Source organism: Solanum tuberosum, unplaced genomic scaffold (genome assembly GCF_000226075.1).
Source record: "Solanum tuberosum cultivar DM 1-3 516 R44 unplaced genomic scaffold, SolTub_3.0 scf00003, whole genome shotgun sequence".
Lineage (NCBI taxonomy): Eukaryota > Viridiplantae > Streptophyta > Magnoliopsida > Solanales > Solanaceae > Solanum > Solanum tuberosum.
This window is the reverse complement of record NW_006238929.1, coordinates 3,934,288-3,944,815: the sequence shown is the minus strand read 5'-3', so window position 1 is coordinate 3,944,815 and position 10,528 is coordinate 3,934,288. Positions and strand designations below refer to the sequence as shown.

Sequence of the window (10,528 nt, the reverse complement as noted above, 5' to 3'; positions counted from 1 at the left end):
GTACGTCTAAACATCATGAGATCATCCATAACATGAGATCATAACCCTTGAATCCATAATTCAAATTCAAGGTAGAGCTAAGAGTAAGTCTAGAGAGTTCTTTGAGTCTTTTCAAAACGTCTTTTACAATTGTTTTAAACTTGTTTTAAGACTTAAGCATGGAGTTTGAGAAAGAGTAGAGCCGAGTTCATTTCTTTAAAAGATTATATGGGAACTAAGTAGTCCCAAAGAGTAAATGTTTTCACATTTAAGATGAGAGCAAACACTGATTTCCAAAAGAGTTTTCATGAGCAGTTCTGAGTACCATCTCTTTTAAGAGATATATTTTTGAGTAATAATCTCAAACCACAGAGAAAGTTATATTTTTAAACATATGAGCTAGCTACATTTTGGGAGTAATATTGAGCACCGATATGGGGATGAGTTCAGATAACTCAAAGTCTCCATAAATCATGTAGGGTCATACTTTTTAGATGATTCCTTAGTGCTTTTTAGCATAGACTAGTGGATCCACTTAGTAGTAGGTTCTATACCCCGACAAAGTATAGGATGGCCCTGGCGTGAGGCAAGACGTTGTATTATCACATAACTCATAGTGATGGTTGTCGGTTAGAGAACCTCCCACAGAGTTACTTGTATTTCATATACAAAACTAAGTTACTATTGCGTTTTCAATACACTGAGTTGTTATCTACATGTTTTAAAGATTTTCTTTATACTGCATCTTTATTACTACTTTATATTGAAATGAGTTGAGTTGAGTTGAGACGAGGTAGGTTTCTTCAGTTCCCTTTCAAGCTTATGTCTTGTTTTAGAATTCCCCTCACATGCTCGTACATTCCATGTACTGACGTCATTTGTCTTGCTTCTTTTGTGATGCAGATACAGGTAACCAGGATCAATATTCGCGGTTCGTTGATCCAGTTGAGCTTCAAAGTGTTGGTGAGCCTCCTTGCTTCTGGAGGATCCATTTTATCATTGTTTTGCCATTTCAGTTTGTTAGGATGATCGGGGTTCTTTCCCCAACATCCCTCATAGTATTAGAGGCTTCATAGATAGTTAAATATTGTTAGTTCATGAGTCTTTTCAATTTCATTCGGTTATGTTGAGACTTGAGTTGCCACTTTGGCTAGTTGAATGTTTATTTATAAAACATTCTAAGTTATCCTTTGAGTTACAGTTTACTTTTTGAAGTGTTTTTATCATGAGTAAGTCTTCCTCTAAGAGTTAAGTCAGGCCAAGGGTTCGCTTGGGGCCAACAATGGTTGTCGAGTGCCGGCCACGTCCAGGGTGTAGGCTCGGAGCGTGACAATACTTAAAATGAACCATATAGACTTAAAAGATGTCATGAAATTTGCATAATTAGGGAGTTTCTGATAACCGACATACACTATGTGAGCTCATGATATCCAACAACTAACCCTATTGGGAGGGGTGCCCTATACCTTGCCAGAGTATTAGACCATATCATATTTATGTGGAACCACTCATCTAAGCCTCTTAGGGCCAGAAGGTCAATTGATAAAGCGGTGAAACATAATCCTGTGTTGGCGCGTAGTTATGTGACTTGGATTTTCTAGACCCGCATCCTCTCGGTACTAAATAGTCCTTCCAAAACAACATATATTCATAAAATGCTCATAGGTATGAAACCACTTATCATCTTAAGTCATATATGAGGCTAAGCTTAAAAGTCATATCTTAAATTAACATGTATTTAGGTTATAATTCATATCATGCTTAAAATTTATACGGGTTTGAATGTCCATAAAAATCATGCTAAATCAGCCATAAGGTTTCAAAATCGGAGTGAAACAATAAAAAATATAGCTTGTTGAAGAAATATCATAATTTCATAAAAGCCCTAGCTTTACTTCTAATAATCTTGTGAAATTATTGAGAATCGAAAACTTTAAGCATAAGAGTGAAATGAATACTCCCATTGAATCCTTACATACCTTAGTGGGGAAGTTTGATGGAAAATCTTGAAAGTTGAACACTAGTCTTGATGTTTCTTGAGCGTAGAATTTTATGAGTAAAAAAGAGGATTTAATTATGAAAAACTGATTTCTAAGTGTTTAGGGCTATTTAGATGACTCCTTGATGGTTTTTAGGATAAAAATATCCTTAAAAAAATAAATAAAAAGAGCTGGAATTTGGGATTTTATTCCAGCGGATAGTGAGGTCTGTATTCACTTTGTAGCGCGGAGCCATCGCGGAGATGCTGCCAAGCTAGAACATCTCTAGTAAATCAGTCATAACTTTTTACTCAAAATTCAGATTGATGCAAAATTTGCGGAGTTGGAAAGAGGACTCATAGATCTTTAATTTGATTGGTTATGGGTCACGTAAATTATCATATTCTAAGAGATATGGTCATTTGAAGTTGACCCTTATATGGACTCATGCGAAAACTTAACCGATATAAATGCTTTGAATTTGACTTGTTGTTAGAGGTCCCTAATGACCCTAAATTACTTCCGATACTCTTTCTACATTTGGTAAGGAACCTTAAAATACATGAACAAGTAGGACATCACTCGGTTCAAGTTTATATACTTAGGATGAACGGTTTAGATTCTAAGAGTAGAGTTGCGAGGTGTTACAAAACTAAACACATATAATCATGTACGATCATGGTCAATAGGTTGTGTGTTAAAAGGGAAAAACAACAAGGCCAACACAATCGACAATGCATATTCATACACCCAAAGCTTGCAAGCCTCTAAATTTAGCAACTCTGAAAGAACTGGAGCTGACCAATCTACTGTAACTCGGTATTCTACTGAGAAGACTTTGTACATTTATGTCAAGACCTACAGGCAAGAATGAATCGCCTCCAGGCAATGGGACTTCAGTACAAACTGATTTACCGAGCATAAAATGCATTAGAATTATTGCAGGTATCATAATGTACTGAAAGCAATCAGGTAAGGGAGTCAAGAATAAGTTGAGCATACGGGCATGCTCCTTAATCTATCAAACAAAGACTAATCAAACAACAACGTACATCCCCCCATAAGCTCGACATGTACAAACAACAAATAATACAACCTACATGAGTTCCCATAAGCTTGGTAGGTACAAACAACAATAATCAAACCTACCTGAGCCCCCATAAGTACGGTAGGTACAATTCAATCTATATACCCCAATGGTAATACTCTAGCATTGTAGGCAATCATTACATCTCAATAGCCCATCGAACACTACGTGAATAGCGTTGAAGAAAATCGTTATTCCCTAAAAGCACCTTAGGCAATCTGCGTATAGCCCCTTAGGTGATATGTATATAGCTACAAAGGCATCAATACATAGCCCCTTAGGAAATTTGTATACAGCCCCAAAGTCAATCACTATCTTCCAATAGGTCCTTAGGCATCAATGTAGCCTCGTAGGCAATAGGTATAATGTGTAGAGTTGTACATGTCTTAATAGCCCATTAGGCAATAAGCATATAGCCCGAAAGGTACAAGTTAAATTCTTAGCCCTGAGGGCAACAACAAACAATCAAATAACCTGAAAGCAAGCAATGTGGATATAAGCGAGTTATATAAATAATTATTATGCCTTGCAAAAATATAGGGTCGCTTATAATAGAATATAGATCCCAACGAGGAATATTTATATCAGTTACAAAAACCAACCATATATTTTCTAAATTTTACTGTATCTTGAGCACACGTAGCTCTTGTATTTGTTTCTTGAGCACACATAATTCTTGTATTTGTATCTTGAGCCTTTTGGGCTCCTATAGTTGTATCTGAGTCTTATGGGCTCGTGCACTTGAATCTAAATCTTTTGGGCTCCTATACCTACAACTCGAGCATACAAAACTCTATTAAGGATCAATAATGTCAACTTAGACATAAAGGAAGTCCATAAGTGAGTAAACTTCAATATAGCTAGCTCTATAGGCTTTAATATGGTCTTTCTAGACATTTGATATCTTTTATAAGCTAAGTATAGCTCATAAGCAAGGTACTTTACCAATGACCTTACTAGGAAACAAATAAAGGGACATTTATATGTATATAACTCAAAGGCTTAGTACCAAATAGTAACAACTGATGAGATAGTCACATGTAGGCATCAGGCATTCTTCTAATTTGTCAACAAGTAAAGATGGCCTCCTATGAGACCTAAACAACAATATGTATATCTATGAGACCTAAATAACAATATGTATATCATATCGAAGGGTAAGATCGCTAAAAAGTAGGTGAAACAACTAATAACTCACTACCATAATTCAATATGCAGTCAGGATGCTATTTATCCGAAGGTAAAACTACAACTCTAATTTTTTTCCTCTATAGGCAGCATGATAGACCAAAGTCCTGTAGGCAAGCTATGTAGTTTATAGGCGTTGCAATCACATAATTTCTATGCCAAACTAATTGTTATGTTGCCAATATCAACATGAAAGGCTAAGCATGCAATTACAAAGCCCTTAAGGCAACAAGCTATTAATACCCAACTAAGCGATGAAAATTTATACAAGAAGGTTCGTACATTATCACAATTACAAATTTCATTCAAGCTCAAAGAGGAGAATGGTGAAAATTTGCAATATTTATTTACAAAGATTAGTGCTCGATTTACTATTATTGATTTTGAAGAAAATCTAGAGATGATTTTTTTTTAAAGAGAAGAAAGATCTATGAATATACATTTAAAAATCAGATTTTGTGCAAAACCAAGAAACTTTTTACACAAAAAAAGAAAGATTTGGGAATTTTCTTATTTCACATGCTAACATTCAACAAAAAAGACAATTATAAATTGAATAATCAAAGCTCGACTTGATGAATTTGATATGGGAGTAGTAAGAATTGACTAGTTTTAGATGTCTCGTCGAAATTCTTTTCGAGCAGTGAACCTAATTAATTGAACAACTTCACCAATCTTTGCAGTGGATTTCTATTCCGCAATGTTGTTCTTTTTTTTCTCTTGAAAATTTACCATGGAAAAAAAATATTTTTCTCATTAACCATAACAAAAAGAGTGTTTGTGATAAGATAAATGAAGGAGGAGAAGAAAGGTAGGGTGGCGTGAAGGAGACGGGTGGGGACAATTTGACTTTATTTTGACTCGAACACACCTTATTTATTTTATATTTAATTTTATTTCCACGTGAGGTTTGAAGGTGGAATTAAATTTACTTTCGAGTATTATATGTATGTAACAGGTCGCCCCAGTAGTATTAGTGTATAACTAACTTTTCGAGACAACTTCAGAGGTAAATTTATGCCTTTCCCCATTTTTTACTTATATGCATGAATATATTTGACTGCTAATTTGACAATTTAAACCAATACGCGTATTCTTGATCTCATATAAATTCAACTGTACTTTTCCCGATAAACATTAATCACTTACGATACACTCTACTACCAAATTTCAGCTTTTCGTACCATAAATCAGTAGCTCAGTTCCCATGCTACAAGGCGAAAAAAAAAGAAAGAAAAAGAAAAAGAAAAGAAACGCCATAATGGACCATAAGAATGAAATCTACATTGGCATGGAAGTATATAATATGCTTTGGCAGAGATCTAGCCCAGCATCACGCAGTTGGTGCAAGCAAAACCATTTAACATTCAGACGAAGACATCCCATGAGTACAACATGAATAAGGAAGGATCCAAAACAGATCAAGGGATTTGCAAGCAATGACAGGATAGTAAGATACAAAAATACCAAGGTACACATTATTCAATCACCAATTTGCAGAAACAGACAATACATTTTATATTATTATCCTTCCGAGATGGTACAAGATAACTATGGAAATTGTGAATTTAAAAAAAAAGAAAAGAAAAAAAGAAGACGGTAGTGAACATAAAATTCACTTATGAACATAAACCACAAATTCTGGTGTCCATAGAATTCACCATTTTCTGCAACACCAATATGTATACAGCCCTATATTTTAACCCACATAGATATCGAGAAATGTGAAACCATTTGCAGTAGTTTTTTACATGCATATAACCAGTCTCTATATGTAAGCTACCCGTGATAATACCTGCAGAAAAACAAATACGATCACAAACCAATAAAGGACCATACATAGCAATTGCATACTAGCACTTTCATCCAAGTAATCGGGACCAAATGATTGTAAATACTAGATACACTATATGCAAATGGAAGTAAGGACTCCAACAATTCATATCAAAAAAAGTTTGCACGTCTTTTGGTGGAATCTTTCAAACACAGGAGCTATCATTTCACCAATCAGTAAGTTAATAGATAAAAGTCATAGACATACATAATTTCAGATGGGCTGGTAGTTATAGTTACCGGTTAAAATAAAAGACGGACTAGCTCAAAGAGCCATCTCTGCTTGCAACGCAGCAAGTTCATCTTCTTCAGCTGTACGCTTCTGAGGAATGGGCCGAGCAGGTTGCTTCCCTGCAGGAACATGGACTGGAGCAGCAAGAGCTGTAGTTGCTGGTTGAAGCAGCTGCTCTTCTAATTCAGCACCTTCCAGTTCTTCAAGTTCTGCCTCCAATTCATCCTGCAACAACAGCATGTCAGAACTAGCAGAAATACATAGGCATTTTATGTGACAAAGTACTCTTGCATAAAATATAAACTGTCCAACAAATGAAGTCCATAGAGCTAATAGGGAAAGCATAATCTAGCATTAGATCGGGAACCTCATCAAAATCAGCTGCTGCACCAATTGGAGTAGCCAAAGCCTCCTGTATTTGCTTCATATTCTCTGTCTGTTCATTTATTTCATCCATTGTCTTGTCCACATCATCAATATTTCTGTAAACAGAATGCATTGCGTAATCAGGCAAAAGAAACAATAACAACCCAATATACTCCAGAGGTCACATGAATGAAGTATAGGGTAAGAACAAATGATAGAAAAAAAATAGTAGACATGTGCTTCAGTAATTTGACGATAACTATATAGACTTTGTTACTTACGTTGCTTTCTGCATTGCTTTCATTGCAGAAGCTCCAGTTCGCAAAGCATCAACAGTTTCAGTTGTAGCTTTTGCGCCTTCTAGCATTATCATCTAGAAATTGAAGTTCGACATGTGAACAGGTGCACAACAAGAATCTCATCCAACACTAAACAAAAGAATTGATAACTGACTAGCAAACCTGATCATGGATGCGAAGCTGGAAATTGCCAAGCTGCTCAATTTGCTGTTCGTAGAGCCTCTTCCTCTTCAAACATTGTATTGCAGCTGCATCATAAAACGACAATTACTCATGTAAGCTAGCTGCACGTATCATGTAAATTCCCTTCAATTGAAATGAAGGTAAGAAATATCTAGAGAAGTTCCTACGCTCTTTAAGTCTTTATACTGTTTATCACATAGCAAGATACAGGGGGTAAAACAAAGTGATAGTCACTATAAGAGCGAGAAACTTAGAAATTCCAAGAAAACACAATAGGATCACCCGTACCTCTTTTGTTCTTTGCTCTTGTAAAATCTTTGGCCTTCTCAACCTCTGTAGAGGCCTTCTTCTGAAGCACCTTTTCCTTTTTCTCAAGCATCTCCAGTGTCTAAGCAAATGTATAACAAAATATTCAAATACATACACCTGCTTGCAACGGAAAATCATACACGAAGCTGAAAAAAGAGGAACATGGATAAACTAGGGCAAAAGAGCCTAAGCACCTCAATCACTTTGACCTGTATAATGTTTTACCATTCTAAGACAGGTTTTTTCTTTTCCCCCTGAATGTGTCTTAACAAGCAAGTAAATACAGCTTCACAATAAGCACAGACCTCTACCATCACTTTTCTTTCTACCACCTTTCTGGTTTACCTAACATAGCAATTTGTATTGGTGATAAATGTGATCCTATGATGTCATCCAAATAAATAAAACTAGTATGCCAAAGTGAATGTGGAAAGAAATTGTCAACCTCATAAAATTTCTTCCTGAGGCACCAACTGTAAAAAAGACGAACTATGATTTAGCAAGAGAGCAGCACATAACGACATTGTCAAACATCCTAAGGAGAAGAATTTACACGAAGTAAATGTAACAATTGAAAAGGTTGGACCAATCGATGGAGGGAGTGAGGCTTTCAACCAGAGCCCAAGGGGTTGTATTGTATTTTCCAAGGCAGGGTTGAACTGGAATCTAGCAGAGAATGGTGCTGCGTGGGAGAAACGAAAATCACTATGTGCCACTTGCTGGCGAAGTCAAACTTCGCAATGCAAGAAAAGAAAGAGAGATACTTTTTCCCACAATAGCTAAATACTGCTTCAAAATATTCTCCAGAGGAAGGAATATCATCCCTGATAGGCTTCCTCTTAGATATACATCCTCATGACACACTAATGGCAATTCCATGTACCGAGTTAAAAAGCAAGAGACAATTATAGTAAATTGATTCTGGATAGTTTTTATCAGGTAAATTGGAAGCCATTGACACTAGATTTTGAAGATAATTTAATATCAATCAATTAATAGCCTCAACCTAAAGAATTAAGGATCGCTTATATGAGATCTTTTTTTATATCGGCGGTGTCAGAGTTTGTGCGCACACTTGTACTAATGCAGCAGTCACCCACAAGCGCAAACACAGGTTCTCAAGGTAATTCTTCCTATCAATGCTGTAGTAGACGGCCTAATACCAAGTATTTCTGTTGCTAACCAAATCTAGGCTCTCCAAATTGTTACTCCCATGTCTCAACCACTGGGCCATCCCCTTGGGAACTTAGTTATATGAGTCCTGTACATCTATGCAGTACAAAATAATCATATTCTAAGCAAGTTATCCGTACCCCGGAAACTAGTTTAATCCCAACTAATGAATGGATTAATTAGAAAAAAAGATGAACCCAACCATATATCAGTTTAGCAGTATCAATTATAAACTCACAGAAAATCCCTAGCTTGTCAAACAAAGCAACAGATAATCTTCTTCTTTGCTAAGGGAAGCAATCCCAGGTCAGCATATAATGAATTATGCGTAGATATAGATCATAATTAGAGTAAAGGAATATCAATATAGATAAATAAACTAACGATGTCGACCTCGTTTAATTTGTCAAGAGTCATAAGAGCATTAGTTTCCTGCTTGGGTTTCCCAAACATCCGCGAAAACATGTTTGCTTATACAACAAACAAAGGCGAAAATTCTGCAATTAAACCATCAACAAAAAACTCATCATCAGTAAAAGCGAATGAATTTCTGAACCAAATAAGGGGAACGACCATATCTACGTCGCAATACCTGTTGATTACAAGTTACAATTTAGAGTAGAAGCAATATCAGCGATTCAACAGCAAATTTGCTTCAACAAGGAAGACTGAATTTGGTTAAATGAATTTAAGCGAAAATTCTAGGAAGGAGAACAATAACGGGCCGACCCGGTTGGCTTCTTTGTGGGTGGGTATATGGCTTTTCTTAAGCGTGTTGAGTGAAATTCGAAATGCTAGTCCGAATCCACACGCCAACCATTTCTCTAGTGCCTTCCAAAAGGTTGTTGGTGAAATAAAAGGGAAACTAAGCAAATGGCTCGTAAATGAAAAATAATTATTAATATATATTCATTTATATTCATATTCCACTAAATAATTACACTATATATCCTTCAACTAATTTCGCTTAACTGATACTAAATCACTATCACATATCTATTGGTATCATTAAGACTGATAATTTCGCTTAATTGATACTATATAATATATATATATATATATATATTGGTATCATTAAGATTTCTTGTTAAGGAATTACACATTAGTCAATGATACTATATGAGTAAATATATACTCTTATACATATACTCTTATAATATTATTGACTAATGACTAATTTCTGAACAAGAAACCTTAATGATACCAATACAATATATATACTGATTTATAATCAGTTAAGCGAAATTATCAGCCTTAATGATATAAATACAATATATGATACTGATTTAGTATCACTTAAGCGAAAATTATCAACCTTAATGAATGGGGGGTGGGGGTGGGGTATGGGTTGTAATTATTTATGAGAGAATTGCTATTTCAAGAATTACTTTGGGTTTGGGTATGAACTTGTAATTATTTTGGATTTTATGGCTCATTTATATAGTTTTCCCTAAATAAATAGCTATAGTTTGAATCATAATTATGAATAGTAGACATATTTTAATATAGTTGAGGCACAACTAACAATAGTTGTGAGAGATCCCATTAGCTTTTTGACAAGTGTTTTAGTGGGGTCCATTTTATCGCTACACACTTTCTCACCTTCATTTTTTTTTTTCAAATTCCACCTTTTTCCTCGTCAGTATTTTAGCTCGCTTTAAAAAAATATAGTGTTAGATCTTTATTTAACAAAAACCAAATAGAAATAAATAGTTAATATCAATCTAAATTTTGAGTCTTCCTCTCCCGTATTTGCTAATATGATTAAAAAATTGAACTCTCATTAGAATTATAGTCTTCTTTCCTTGATTTATGTATTCTTTGTTGTTGTTAAATGATAAGTACAATACCAAGTCAATATTCAAAAAGAATTATTTCTAAAAAGTTTTTTTGAAGAACA

At 35.0% G+C, this 10,528-nt stretch overlaps 1 protein-coding gene across 1 annotated transcript; it reads right to left on the bottom strand.

Moving 5' to 3' along the window:
• Positions 1-5,684: 5,684 nt before the first annotated feature.
• LOC102604550 (vacuolar protein sorting-associated protein 32 homolog 2) lies at positions 5,685-9,448 on the bottom strand. The gene is made up of 8 exons (XM_006338129.2): positions 9,221-9,448; positions 9,022-9,125; positions 7,435-7,534; positions 7,126-7,211; positions 6,946-7,037; positions 6,666-6,780; positions 6,307-6,523; positions 5,685-6,028 (listed from the first exon to the last, which is right to left on the bottom strand). The coding sequence occupies exons 2-7, from the start codon at positions 9,091-9,093 to the stop codon at positions 6,332-6,334; spliced, it is 657 nt and encodes a 218-aa protein (XP_006338191.1). The 5' UTR covers positions 9,094-9,125; positions 9,221-9,448; the 3' UTR covers positions 5,685-6,028; positions 6,307-6,331.
• Positions 9,449-10,528: the final 1,080 nt, after the last annotated feature.